This window comes from Lipotes vexillifer, unplaced genomic scaffold (assembly GCF_000442215.2).
Source record: "Lipotes vexillifer unplaced genomic scaffold, Lipotes_vexillifer_v1.1 scaffold83, whole genome shotgun sequence".
In the NCBI taxonomy this organism is placed as follows: Eukaryota; Metazoa; Chordata; class Mammalia; order Artiodactyla; family Lipotidae; genus Lipotes; species Lipotes vexillifer.
The window spans coordinates 2,720,724-2,736,213 of record NW_006799780.1 but is presented as its reverse complement, the minus strand read 5'-3'; the positions used below and the strand labels follow the sequence as shown (position 1 = coordinate 2,736,213).

Genomic DNA, 15,490 nt, shown 5'->3' with positions numbered 1-15,490 from the left:
TAGGGAAAGGGAATTTAATGTCCCCTAGGGTCCCCTGGGGCAATGCTCAACCAACTGGGGTTGCAGAGAAGCACTTACATTTCAGCCTCTGGCATGTTCTGAGTGGTTTCTGGGGGTGCCCCCAGCATGAGAGCCCCAGGTGTTCACAGTGTAATAACCCACCCACAAAACATGTCCTTCATCCGCTCTTGCCCCTCCCTGTCTCACTTTCCCCACTTCCTCACACGTGCTTCCTCGGATACCTCCTATGTAAAGAACCCACGCTAAATCTTTACCTCGAGATCTACTTTTGGAGGAACCCCAACTGAGTCAAATTCTAAATTCCATGTGGTTGCTGCTACTGTTGTTATTGTTTTGAATTACACTACATTCCCACCAAAAAAAGTAACAATGACCGTGGGGTGCTGATCAGTCAGAACCTCATTAACATTTTTAAGGCTTTGAAAAAACTGAAGATAGTGTTTCCCAAGTTATTCCTCCTGTTTCACTAAGTACCCTTCTTCCCAGCAGCTGCTCCAATTTCAAAGCAGGATGATGAAGGCTTTGAAGGCGCTCTGTTAATGCAGTTACAGATCCAGTTTGGGTATATGCTAGCTATTAAACAATGGACTTTAGGATATATGCCAAAAGTAGGACGTTGTCTCTTGACATAAGAAAACAACTGAACTGGTAATGTTAAAAAAAAAATCTGTAAGGATGATCAAAGTATTTATATTATGAAGAACAAGAGCAATCATCTCAACATGCATTCTAGATTTATCAACTCTGCACACATATTTTAGGAAGATTTTGAGAGATTTCAATACAATATCTAAAAATGACCCACCATTTTATTTTTAGCAAAAGGAGATTCTCAGTTTCTGGTAGTTGTCTGTAACTATAGGCTGAAAATGTTTCGATTTTAAAACATATATGTGTAAAATTCTCACATGAAAATGAGCGGTAGCACAACCCACTGCAGTGTGATGGCTCTTTATTCACAGTTTGTCCCGTCCAGAGATGCCAGACTCACAAGTCACATGCAGTAAGTTCACATAACACGTTTTGGTTTACAGACTCTAACCATTTATTTAACAAAATGGAAATTTCTAATATCTAGCACTTTTCTACATTTAAAATTACAGGGAAAAGAGACTCGTGTTCTACAGTATGTAATGATTACAAAAGAGTTCGTTATCAGCTTTGAATGGTTAAAACACTTTCTCTGCTGATTAGGACTCCACATCCTTTAGTGAAGTGAAGTGACATTTTCCTTGCAGAAAAGGCCAGTGTTTCTTGTTGGAGGAGATGTGTCACCAGTACAACCTTCCCTTTACTCAGACCTGTCTATCTGAGGATTTCTTTTACCAGTGAAGCAGATGGGAGTCCATTTCACTATTTTGATTCCCAAGTCAGATATCAATCCTTTTAACTTAGGGAAGAACTCAAACGTATATAAACCAAAAGGCAGAGATTGCTTTTTCCATCCTCTTTACTCACGTGACGCTCTGGAAAGTCACAGTTTTCTTGGTGGTTTTGCTCACGTGCTGATCACTGTTCATGGAGCTATTACTAGTGCTAATGTGCAGAAGATGTTTTGAATAATGTCTAGCACCCACAGGAAAGAACAACGGACCCCCCAAATTTGAATTTTGTTCTTGCAAACTCTAAAAGCCAATGATCACTTGTGCCTTGCAGAATCTGGGGGCTCTATTCCCAGGTGCAAAGTGCATTTTCCGGGTTTCTCCAGAGCAAAGGCAGGGTGGACGCCCTCATTAAACCTGTGCCTGATGATGAAGAGCAACTGTCCAGTCTCAGAGTTTATAAACAGGAGCCTTTGGGTGGTGTAGTCCAGTAGGATGCCCACTCTGGCGGGACGCTCCGTCACGTGGACATCGCTCACAATGCCGCTGTAGAAAAATGTGTATCTGAAATGGAATGGAATGGGAATTGAAAACTTTGGAAATCTTGAAGGCCCACGATAAAGAAAATCACTTGGAGATAACCGATTTTGCAGTTGTTCACCTCAATTCACAATGAGTTGCAATAACATTGTCCCAAATACTTTAACCAGATCCCTCCTAGATGCTAAAATGCATAGCTCTTCCCAACAGACGAGTATTTTTAATAATTTTGCTCCTTCTACATTAGGAGGCAGTCCCAGAATAACCAACATATGCCTCCCTTGTGATTTTTCTCAACATTTTAATTCTTTCCCAGCTGCCCACGTGTTTTAACTACTGCATTCATGGGGTGTCATTCTTTTGAATAAAACTCTTTTGCGGCTGCCACGTACTTTAAAAAGTACCGCGGGCTTGCCTTCCATAAAGTGTATTAATTTTACCATTTAAAAATTGTCCAAGTAACTTACATAAGGACCTTTATGAAGTTTAAGAAATATTTCATTATTTTTGCCCAACTTCATCTTTTGTACACTCCCACTGCCCCAAATCAACTTTCCTTTTCATCTTCTCAGTGTTTTCTGTACCCTTACAGCCAAAGGGGGCTGCCTTTGATTTCCTTCTTCAATTCAAACAAATTCAGTTCAACATGTAGTCATTGGGCATATCTGTGTGTCCTGGTACTTTGCTAGACCTCTGCACCTCTGGGGGATATGCAGACCATAGCATACTGTCCTTGCCCCCAGGGAACCCATGCTCTACTGAGCAGGAACGAAAATTGTTGATGACTTAAACATGGGCTGGGGCTGAGACTCCAGTTTAGAGCACAGATTGGTAAAGCGTTTCCTTACGCATTTAATGGACCTGGTTTAGCTGTGAAAGGAAAGGTTCAAGGCCAGGCTGGCAAGGAGAAATTGCTGAACAGAAGGAGTTAAATTGCTCTATGCAAAAAAGTAACACAAGGTGGGAGTTTTCTCCTGGCAATCTTAGAAACAGAGGGTGGAGCCCTGAAAACAGGAGAAGAGAAGAAATGAGATGAGGGACAGATCTGTGGATATGATAGGTCTGAGGGTGGGAGTGACACCGGGAAGACTGGGGCCGGAGAAACTGGGTGACTCTGGTGTGGCTGAGAAGGACAAGGACCTTGGAGACCTGTGACATCTTAAAGGCCCAGAAGCTTGAGTGCAGGAATATTTAGGAAACGGCAAGTTAGCAATTTCCTCGCTGAATGAAGCTCATGTGAAAGGGCAGAGGTTCACGGGGATGGAAGGTAAGCGAGACTTCCCCAATGATAAAGGACCTCTTCAGTGCCTTGCTAATGTGAAATATGGCAGAACATTATGAAGTTTTAGAACCTGTAAAGCACACAGAGGCTGCAGGTGGCAATGATGGAGAACAGCAGTGGGCTGTTGTTGGGCTGCCCAACTTCATCCTTGGAGAACAGATGGAGAACAGGCTGGGGCTCTTACAGAAGGGGCTTGGGGAGCAGATGGGCTCACATTCAGCCAAAGAAGAATGGTCAGAACTGGATGGGGAGAAAAGGGAGAAGGCGATCCAAGCCATCTGAGCAGCAGAAGCAGTGATGAGGTGGCAGAATAAACCTGTATGTCATGGAGAACATCACCATCTGACTGATGGGTTAGGAGGGGACATGTGAATGACTTTAAGGATATTACCTGGATAGGTAAGTCAGAGGCCAGGCTCTAGACCTGCCCTGTCCAATATAGTGGCCACCAGGCACATGTGGCCACTTAAATTAAAATCAAGTAAAATTAAGTAAAATTCAAAATTCAGTTCGTCAGTCCTATTAACCACATTTCAAGTGCTCAAGAGCCACATATGACACCATTTTTCTATTTTTGCAGAATGTGTGATTGCGCAGCACTGGTCTAGAGGGTTCTGAATGCCCATATAAGCCATTTCTCTACCCTGCTTAGAAGGTCTCCGGTGCCCACAGGCCCAGCCCCGGTCAGTCCCTGAGCTAATCGCTGCCATGGAGGTCAAGGAGGGAAAGACATTCCTTGAAGCCTTGGACCCACCAGTTCTGCAGGGCCTGGAATTCACCCTGTCTTGTTTCTGCCTCCATTTCCTACTGAGCACATCACTTCCTTCTCCAACCTGCACTCCGGCCTGAAACCAAGCCTATCTGCCGCGGCCTGAGTCCCTCCCTAGCCTTTGGACGGCTGGTCCCTGTTCAAACAAAGGTCATCCAGAAGCCTGATTCTTGACATCTGCATGACCCTGGAACTACCTTGGCGAGGTTTCCCACCTGGGTGGACCACCCTTGTGAATCTCACTGATGGCCCAGAATGAGCCCAGACTCCTCTCCACCTTGGTGGCCACTCCCCTCAGCCCTCCTCATACTCCAGCCTGGTCACATTCTTCCTGGCTTCCCCCTTCACTGTGGTCCCACCTGAGTGTCAACACCACTGTAGATGTTTTTAGATTTTTGAGCAGAAAAGGAAGGGACGTGATGCAAATGATGTTTGAGAAATATTTGCCAGCTGTGACACATAGAGTGGCTTGGAGTGGGTGGAGACTGGATGAAGAGCACAGGCATGTTGGCTGTGGATGAAGAACACAGGCATGTTGGCTGTGGATGAAACTAGTAAAGGAAACAAAGCCTTGAACTAGAGAAGTAAGTTAGGAACAGACAGGATGAAATACCGTTGATTCTTTCTCCTTAGACTCTCTTCATTTCTCCTATCCAGTTGTGACATCTTAAAGCCTGATGCAAGTAGAATCAAGAGTAATACCGCTTGGGGCTTCCCTGGTGGTGCAGTGGTTGGGAGTCCGCCTGCTGATGCAGGGGACACGGGTTCGTGCCCCGGGGTCCGGGAAGATCCCACATGCCGTGGGGCGGCTGGGCCCGCGAGCCATGGCCACTGAGCCTGCGCGTCCGGAGCCTGTGCTCCGCAACGGGAGAGGCCACAACAGTGAGAGGCCTGCGTACCGCAAAAAAAAAAAAAAAAAAAAAAAAAAAAAAAAGAGTAATACTGCTTGGTTTAAATCATGAAGCGAGAAAAATGGAAAAACACAGGAGGGTCTGCTATAGCAGTACTCTCAGTAACCTGAAGGCCAAGGTGCTCTAATTTGGAACATGAAATGAGGCATTTAAGACCTCACCTCTCTGTGCTGTGACCACACACAGCACACTCCTCCTCCCCAAATCTACAGAACCTACCCTGGGCCCACAAGAGCCAAAGACCAAAGTTGTTGAACCTGCTGAATGAAATGAACAGTTCTGTTTTCTAGAGTCTAGAACTCTGTATTGGACTCTCGTCTTTCGTTTGGGTTCTTAAGGGTTCAAGTGTCTAAGGAAATTTTCATGAAATCAATACCTAGTTCCAGCTCTAAGTCTACCGATTATAAACTCTGGGTTTGAATGATTTTTCAGCTCTAGGAGGAGGCTGCATATCAATTAATCATCATGGCTCTGCCTTGATGGAATGTGACTTTAAATAGGTCTTGGAGATGGTGTCCTTATGAACCATGTCAGAGAATCAAACTCTGTCAAGTAGGATGCAGGGAGAGATGTGCAGCCAGAAATATGCAAAATCCCAATCTGTGGGCCTTTTTCTGGGAACTTGCGAGCACTGCTTCCTTTTTAAGCATTACATTTGAATAATTCCTCACATTTGATTCTTTATGATTTCAAAGCTCTTCCTTGTACCTGACTTCATGTGATCCTCACAACCCCAAAATGTAGCAGACCAGGCATCACTGTCCCCTGACAAGACAGATGAGTCACATCAGATATGCTCATTAGATTAACCAACTTCTGGTGAGTAGTCAATAGGAGGCTAGCCGAGAATGGAGCCAGGACTAAAATCAGGCTCCTGGCTCCAGTCTCATGCTCTTTTATTAGACTATCTTGTGCGCATATTCAGTTCATGACATGCTCCTCTTATCTAACACAGGTTAACAGCTTTTTCACATCAAGCGATTACACAATACTAATGAGACAGGCTGGGACGTGGGACCCTTTACTGTAGCGCTTGTACCTGGACAAATGTCTTCTTGAGCAACAAAATACAAAGAAGCTATAAAGGACTAAAAATAACTGCATGCATGTCCAGTTGGGGCAAATTATGAACAACAAGATACAAAAAGGCCAAAACCCAACTGCCACTTCTGAGGTGCTGGGAGCAAAAGCAGGGTACTGCGCATGATCTGTGCCCGCAGCACCGCCAAGGGGGTGGGCGGACCACCTAAGCCACGCCTCCCGCCTGACCCAGCAATCTTCCCCTACCCTCAGCCCATATAACGGACCAGCTCACTCCCCCCTCACGGAGCGAGCGTGGGTACCTATTACTTGTTCACGCTCTCTCCTGCTGCAGCATGAGTCCCAATAAAGCCTTGCTTGCATTCCTCGTCTGGCCTCTTATCAATTTCTATTGATTAAAGAGTCCAAGAACCCAGGTCGGTAACACTAATAATATAGACCAGAGGTTAGTCAGCTTTGTCTGTAAAGGGCCAGATGGTAAATATCTTAGGCTTTGGGGCCATTCAGTCTCTATTACAACTAGTCAACTCTGCCATTATAGCACAAAGGCAGCCATAGGCAATACGTAAACAAATGAGCTTGGCTGTGTTCCAATAAAACTGCATTTACAAAAAAGGCAGCAGGTCATATTTGGCCTGTTGGGCTATAGTTTGCCAACCCTTAATGTAGACCAACGGCGGTGGGGTAGGGGGTGGTACCGGGGACCTACTTCTTCCTCAGTCCTGTTGACTCCTCTGTGGAGGGAGCCATTCCGGCCTCACCCTTGTGGTCTCTCCCCACCCTGGGGTGAGCTTTGAAGGAAAAACTGGCCACACATGTGTTTCCCTAACTCTTCCTGATGAGTTTCCTGAGGAGATGCACATGCTTCTCCAGGAACCTACTCTGCCCCGCAGGATGGGAAGCTGCCCTGGCCAAGGCTCTGTTAATAGACAGAGTCTGTCTATTAATAGGGTTAGATATAAGAAACATTCTTGCTTTCACATATAAACCACATTCTCTAAATCTGGCTTCCTCAGTAATCAGAGTAGTAGTTGAATCTCCAGATACTTGAGTCTTTTGTTTTCTTTCTCAGCTGACTCAGAACTTGGGAAGGGAAGTTAGAGGTTATTTATTAGGTCCCTCAGAGCCCTCTGCCTAGACATCAACGCATGACACTTTGATCAAGTGGGGAGGGGCAGGCTCCGGCTTACCTCTGCGGCTCAGAGCAGTGCATGTACCACGTGGTCTCTCCTTGTCCCAGGGCACCAGCCTGCACCGCCGAGCTGGAGCAGATGCCCAGTCGATACGCTGGGCAGTCTGTGACAGTGGTTTCCCAGTAGTGCTGGCCACAGGCAGGCAGCTCCTCACCCAGCACTGATGGGATTCTGCAGGCAAAGTTGACCAGGAATTGCCAGCCTTTATCTCATAAACACCAACATTCATAAATGTGTACACAGTTTAAGCAGGATTCTATCCTCGGAAACTGCTGGAATTTGACTAAAGACATTCATTGTTCATTGTGCCCCCGACCTTGACCTGATGGCCACAGAATTCCCCAAACCCTCAACATGCGTTTAACACATTTCTGCTGCCACACTCAACACACATGTATTACACATAGCATCTCTTGGAGGGACTGGGAACCAGGAAATTAGAATAATGGCAGGATAAAAACAAATGGCACAATCTCTGCTTTCAAAGAGAGTGAGAAAATATAAGGGAGGCAGGTGGAGAATTCCAAGAGATAATGACTTGCAAAGTTTTCTTCCAAAACTTGCACATACACAAAAAGGAGTCTCTAAAACCTTCTCTCACAATGAGTTCCAGCGTCTGCTGACTTTCCTGGGCACAGAGATCGAAAAAGGTGCTGCTCCTGAAGAGCAAGCTGTCTGGGGAGGCCAGAGCAAAGCGAAGTTCCACCTGGATGAACCAGGTGTAATGCTTGTGCTCCGCAGAGGCTTGTGGTCAACAGTCTTTGGGACTCTGGCCTCTTTAGATGGTAGCAGGTACACCTGAGAGGTTGTCGCAAGGTCTCTTTTTGTCTCACCTCAGCTATTTTTGTAACAGACACGGTGAAGTGAACCAAAGCACTTTCCACTGAGGATGGGTGACCTTGTTTGCATGAATTGCTCAATTGTGCTTTGAAATGGCTGAGACAGCAAGGAAGCATTTTTAATTTAAGCAGCATTAATATTCAGTCAGCACCCCCTCCCTCTCCCCTTTAACAGATGAGAAAGTGATTAATGCAAAGGAATATACTTCTTTTTCTTGTGTCTTTACCCAACAACCTCATTTCAGAGAGGGGGCTACTGATGGGCCCTTGCTCTCTGGAGCAAAGCCCAGCTGCCTGATATTTATGAGTTAACTTTCAAGTTAATAATAAATAAGTAAAATTCTATCAAATACATTGCAGTTATTATCATCAGTTATTATCTATGAACTCTTACCAACCTCCAATCTATTTCTTTTCTCTTTGATTTTTTTGAGAAATCCAAAAGAGACAGAAAAGCCCAATCTATTTCTTAAATCTTTTTTTCCCCTGAATTCACTCATTTGTACATGCTTAGCATCTCCAGTGTTCTGGGCCCCAGGCTAGATTCTGGAGGTTAAAAATGCGAAAGACGAGGCTGTTGCTTGAGGACTAGTCAAAATAGAGCATTTGAGCACCACAAGTGCTCAGACCTTTTTGCAGATAAGATCAAGGGTGCCAGGGCCCAGAAAAGGCTTGGTCATTTCCAGGAGCAGGTAACACCTGAGCTGAGCCACAGACAGATGAATAGCAGTCTGAGAGGAAAACAGCACAAGTCGCCATTGGTGGGCTCAGGGCTATACTGTGAGAGCACCCCGGACGCATCAGTGCCAACAGCAGTGTGTTTCACATGGGTTACAGTTTTCAAAAGCTTTTCACGTACTTTCTCCCATTTGACCATTTTGACCCTCAAAATAACCACGAGAGAGTGCAGGCAAATTGCAGAGCAATCTCCCTACCGTGCCCTCAGCTTTCGGATTTCTTTACTTTGCTGCTTCCTTTTGTGGGAGCTTCTGGGGGATGTGCGGGGGGTGGGGGCAGTGAGGGCAAGATCCTGAAAGTCCTGCATGTGGCCAGAACCAGAAACTCAACAAAATGTCATTCTCCTCTATTCCTTTTCAAGTGGATAGATTCAAAATCTGGTTTGCTGTTGAAATGATAGAAGAATTAACCCAGGCTCCTTTTTCATTGAACCAGAGATAATGCCTTAGAACAGCCTATGTGTTAAACAAAACCATCTGTGCTTATATTTCCAATAAAAATATTGACACTTGCTCCAAGTTTGAATGATCTCTGTCACTTTCCCCCTAGTAACGAGCCATAACTGAACTGTATGTGTGTGTACCAATTTATGCTCAATATCACACATACCAGGCATGTGCACTAAACCAAGAATGTGCTCAGGTGAGGCCACACTGAGGTGACACCCTCAGAAGACTCTCCTGTGGAGGCATCTCGTGCTTTCTTCTACTTACTCTGTCAGCCGTCTCCTCTCAGCGAAGCTGATCACTGTTCCATCTGAGGAAATCTGCAGAGCGGGATGAGCCGTTTCCCTCAGCAGGAGAAATCTCGTTCCTATTGTAGTTAGAAAATAGGATTATAACATTACTGCAATGTCGAGCGCTATCCCTGGGCCAAGCCCCGCATTTCAGATCGTAGTCTCCCTTTCTTCTAACATCAAAATCCTCTGCTCAGTGTTTTCAGATCCACAGCAAAATTTCATCCGTGATAAGGACTAGTGAACGCCAGTGGCTGGTCACCTCACCCAGTGTGCTTCTCCCGTACTAGCACTCACTCTATTATGCAAAGTATGCTCCCTGCACCAGCAGCACCCACCTACCTCACCTGGAAACTAGCTAGAAATGCAGAATCTCGGGCCTGCCCCAGACCTCCTGAACCATAATCGGTATTTTAACAAGCTCCTTGGGAGATTCACGTGCACATTAAAGTTTGAAGATGCAATGGTCTAACCTCCAGGAGTGGTTCTAACAGTGGACAGTACAGGCACCATTTGGGACTGCAGGGAACACACTTCTGGACAGACAGCCCTCATGCCCTCTCTTTATAAATATCAGGCTGGCCCTAACCACATCGCACCACATCGTGCACAAGTTTTTGCTGGTTAAGCAAATCACGTAATGTGCCACCCTCAATCTTGCCATCTTTGGGTCTAGCATAAGATAATAAAATGATCACTCTTCCACTCCTCCTTTCTTTTCACAGTAATTGAGAACAGCCAAGCATTTTTTGTTGGCACCATCAAGGGTATTTTCCCCAAAATGCCCTTGAACAGTTTCATCACTTTTTTGAGTTGCTCACTCATTCATTCATTCAACAAACATTAATGGGCACAAACCATGTGCTAGGCATGGAAAATAAACAGAAGAATAAGACTAGAAGCTTGTTCATAGAGTTCACAGTGTAATAAGAATATCCTCATCCCACTCTTCCCCCAACACACACACACTCAAAACATACCCACAAACTATAGCACATTGTGAACCAAACAAGAATCATCTGAGGAGAGTTAAAACACTTGTCAGAGCCCATATCCAGGTAAATTAGACCAGGATCTCCAGGAGGGGGCTCCCCACATCAGTATTTTCATAAGCACCTGGACTGATTGCTAATGGATGGCCACGATTGAGAATGTCTTAAACCAGAAAAACAAAAGAAACACCTTGACCTTTGGCCAATCTTGGGTCCTCATGCCAAAAACCTAGCCCTGCAAGCAGGTTGGGGGCGTGAAGAAGTGGCCCTCAAGGATGTCTTCTCTGGGTGGTGGAAGGGAAGGAATGGGAATGCTTGGAAATAGTTCTCTGTGTGCAAAGGAGAAGGTACCTCTGGTGGAAATGAGGGCAGCTTCACTCTGTTCACTTGTCCCAAATGCACTGATGGCTTTCACGTAGAAAAAGTAATTGTCATTGGGTTGGAGGTTAACTTTCAGTTGGAGTCCTTTAATTCCAGAGAAAGATCTAAATATGAAGGGAAAATAATAATTTTAAATATAACCCTATATGCTAAACAACTCATATTTCAATCCTGTAGTGAATGAACATCTTTTATTAACAACAAATCACTTATTCTTCTCTTTTTATGACCACCGAGTTAGCAAGCCAGATTTTATAAAACGGCCATTGTCCACTAAATTTACTTTATCAAATCATTTCTACCTTGGTCAACTTTTGTCCAATATTGTGCTTTCCAGAATGCTCTTTGGAATAGAGCCAACCAACTTTTTTTTTTTAATTCAGAAAATAGACTAATTTTGTGGCTAATGAGTCCCCAAGGATATATTTTCTTTATCAAATTTTGGCTGAGAGGGCACTTGTGGATTAAGATGATATTAAACCAATCTGTAATGCAAAAGACACCATCTCATTAACAGATCCTGAATAGTGGAAAACTTAAGGTGAGTGTTGATTTTGTACATGGTCATCATGCCAAAGCCAGCCAACTTATAGGAACTGAAGATCTTTAAAGAAGACAATATCCTTTAGAGCAAACTTAATCCTGGAGAGAAAAGAGAATTCTAACTGCCAAATAAAATCCCCAAAGCTGCTGTTCCTAAACCTCCCATTTACATTAAAAGAAAAGTGCTGGTCGTGGTATCTAAATGGCAGCAGGCTTCGCAAGAACACTGTAACAGCCCAACCATTTAAGCACAAATGGACTTGTTGGATTTGAAGATGGAGCTCTGAACTTGCCAATGAGCTGGAATAATTTTTGTGCCTCTTTTCCATTCTCTTTTATCTGCTTGATATCACGTCCTAGAGCATTTATACAAATAAAGTATACAAGTGCTCTTTCTTTTAGCCTCCATTTGGAGAGGCTTTGGATAGAGTTACAAGTTAGGCTCCTTGCTAATAAAAGAAGTCCTAATCTGAGTACTAAAGAATCAGAATGCTGTTCCTGTCTGATGTGCATTGGATACTAGTCATTGAAAACAATAGTACAATAGCCTTCAAGTTCATTCTCAGAGGGAGATGCGGGTTTTTTTCATCTGTTTGTTTGCTTTGTTTGTTTTTTACTTTCTTTGTGTTTGTTTTATTATTAATGAAGTTACCACGAAATCATTAGAATCAAAGAGTGGCCACTGTTCATTCTCAGACTGATTTTTGTTTTCAGGTTATTTCTACTTCTGTTGACTTACTTTCATTCTCAGTACCTACCTTAGAGAATACCATGCAGAACCAGGAGAAGGAAAAAGTATCACTGACCCAGAAAACAGATGAACTTAGACTTTTTAGAAGCAGAAAATCTGTACAGAGCAACAATCCCTCCCCCATCAAAGCCCCATGTCTAAAAGCACAGAAAACTCACAGTGTGTTCCTCAGCAGGAGAGGCCAGGGAGGGGAGAAGCCTGGGTCTATTTGTATATTTGCTATTTAGTGCCTGCATCTGGAAAAGTCAGCACAAACTCCCCAGACCTTATTGGTTGTTATTTCAGAACCTACCACCTGAGCAGGTCCTCAGAGAGTACTATCTTTAGATGCATGGAGAATGCATGGATTGAGCCACATGTCCACTGACAACTAATAATGCTTCAATTTATTAACAAAAAAACCAGGTCCTATGACTGAGAATGCAATTCCCAACTAATACCTAGATTATTATTCTGGTAACTAGAATAATATGACTGAGAATGCAATTCCCAACTAATACCTAGATTATTATTGCTGATCTTATTTGCATTGATGACTGAAGAGATGTTTTCAATGTACATTAATTATAACAAGCTTATTGTCTCAATAAGCACACTCAGATCTGAACTGAATTTCAGACTTCATCCACTTATCAAATAAATATTTATTGATCACGTATCATGTGCCCAGGCCCTGTCCCTGCTTGAGGGGTAAGTGACAAGAAGAGGTGAGGAAATTGCATCTCTAGAAACTGGACAGAACATATGCGTTTCATTTTGTGATAATGCAGTTGTTAAATGCCAAGGATGCTGTTTTTTGGGGTAAGTTTTGCTCTTAAATTTTATGCAGTCTGTCAAGGAGGAAATTCCATGTATATAGTCAATTGTATGCTATGTCTTATTAGTCATTTAAAGAATAAAAGTTTACATGGTACAGAAGCCAATATATGGGATAAGATCTGCTTTCAGTGCGCGAACGTGTCACGCAGACATGACAAATATGCCTAATGCCCTCGCTGACTCTATAAAAGCACCAGGCATGAAAATGAAAGTAATATGAAATATGGTAGGGTTTTATTGTTTATAAGTTGCTGTCTTATGCTCAGGCACCAAGAACAAAGCAAAAAAGCTCAGCTACGAATGGTTCATTTCCACATCTACTTACTGTCTGACCTCACTTGAATGTCATAAAAGCCTCATGTCAGCTGTCCCTGCTGTTTAGCCAAATGAAAACTTCAAAGATTTTGGAATTTGAAATGGGAAGAGTGGCACTCTTCCATAGATTATGATATTTTTTATTTCAAAACCCAAAACTTGTCATAATTGCAACTGAAACCACATGAGTTATAATAAGTTTTGCATAGCTTGGAGTAGAATTCAAATTCACAGAATATCCAAACTGAAGTAAGTGATTAGACAGCAAATGGAATCACAGCAAGTTGTTGATGCTTAGGTAAGAAGAGATTTCAGCCTTATCAATAATGTGACTAACCTGACAATGTTAGAAGTCTAGAGCCAGTAATAAAATTCAAAAGGCAATAAGAAATTTGACTCAAAGGGTCTCACTTTGGGTCATAAGTGTGGGATCCTCCCTACAAGTATCATAGTACAATGGAAAGGGAAGGCTTTATATGTGGAGGTTCCGGGAATGTGAGGACAAGAAAGCATCTAGGAACGCTGACACAGAAAATTAGCTGATTGCTGGTAGGGCATAAGCATGCTGTGGGGTTTGATCACAGAGCTCTGCACCCAGCAGGTCTTCAAAGGACTTCCGGCTTGCTCATTGGTAGGACAAAGCACATTTGTTAAACTCCAATGCTGAAAGGCAGAGAGAAATGATTCAAAGGAGACCCATTGTCTCCTCAGAAGTCTGAAGGGCTGCCATGTAAATGAGAGTGGTCTCCTCTTCTGCTGTTTCAGAAGGAAACGAGTGGAAGCCCCCAGGAGGCTGATGTTTGTCCAATATAACAAAGACCTCTCTAGCCTGAGCCTTTTCCTTCTTTAATTTTTGCAAGAAATGACGGAAAAGTTTGCCACAACTAACCACAGACAATGGGGCAAGAATTATTGATATTTCACATGGGAATTGAAAAGGATCTTTATGAAGAAAAAATCATTAGGGACTTAATGCTTAACGGGAAAATACTAAAAGCATTCCCATTAAGTCAGAGAGACAGACATGAGGTTAAAAAAATTGGGAGGTAGGAGGTAAAATTATTACCATTTGCAGATGATACGACTGCTATCTAGAAAACCTAAGAAAATCAGACAAAAAAACTCAGAATTTAGTGGAAGAGCTAGATGTGAAACTAATATAAGAAAACAAAATCGTTCATATAAAAATAACAACTAGATAGCAGATAAAGCAAAAGAAAGATCTTATTTAGAATAGTGGCAAACATAACAAAAGTATATAAGATTTATATGAAAAATATTTTTGAAAATGGTACTGAAGGAAAGCACACAAAAGACTTGACTAAAAGAAAAGGCATATCAGTTCTTGGGTACAAAAATGCAACATCACAAAAATTTCAATACTCCTTAAATTAATCTATCAATTTAACATGATCTCTAAAAATACCAAATTGTCAGGGGCAGGGGAGTAGAGGTGACTACACAATCTGATTCTAAAGATCATATGAAAAAGAAACTAGCAAATAGCAAAAAAAAAAAAAAAAGTGATGAAGGGGCAACCTAACCTACATGAATTCTAAAATTATAAAGCTATAATAATAAAAACAGCATGGTACTAGGGCATAAATAGATGGGTCAATGGAATAGATTATAAAGGTGAGGAATAGACCCAAATACATAGGTTCTTTAGTATATAATAGTGGAGGTATTTCAAATCAGAAGGGGTGTTTTCTTGCTGGCACAGCGGGATAGTCATAGTAGAAAAAATAAAGTTGGATTCCCTAGTGCGTACTTCCTCCTGAAAGTAGATCTAAACTAACATTAACATTAACAAATACGTATGGAGAGGAGCTTTAAGATGGCAGAAGAGTAAGACGTGGAGATCACCTTCCTTCCCACACATACATCAGAAATACATGTACACGTGGAGCAACTCCTACAGAACACCTACTGAACACTGGCAGAAGACCTCAGACCTCCCAAAAGGCAAGAAACCCCCCACGTACCTGGGTAGGGCAAAAGAAAAAAGAAAAAACAGACAAAAGAATAGGGACGGGACCTGCACCAGTGGGAGGGAGCTGTGAAGGAGGAAAGGTTTCCACACACCAGGAAGCCCCTTTGCGGGCGGGGACTGCGGGTGGCGGAGGGGGTAAGCTTTGGAGCCAAGGAAGAGAGCACAGCCACAGGGGTGCGGAGAGCAAAGTGGAGAGATTCCCGCACAGAGGATCGGTGCCAACCAGCCCGAGAGGCTTGTCTGCTCGGCGGGGGCTAGGAGCTGAGGCTCGGGCTTCGGAGGTCGGATCGCAGGGAGAGGACTG

The 15,490-nt window shown here is 43.3% G+C and overlaps 1 protein-coding gene across 1 annotated transcript in view; it reads right to left on the bottom strand.

Moving 5' to 3' along the window:
- Positions 1–1,053: 1,053 nt before the first annotated feature.
- The window catches only part of CMYA5 (cardiomyopathy associated 5), a 113,904-nt gene continuing 99,467 nt past the window's right edge, over positions 1,054–15,490 (bottom strand). Inside the window, 4 exon segments of the mRNA XM_007471973.1 lie at positions 1,054–1,907; positions 7,077–7,250; positions 9,370–9,469; positions 10,736–10,869. Coding sequence (XP_007472035.1) covers positions 1,661–1,907; positions 7,077–7,250; positions 9,370–9,469; positions 10,736–10,869 — 655 coding nt within the window. The 3' untranslated portion in view covers positions 1,054–1,660.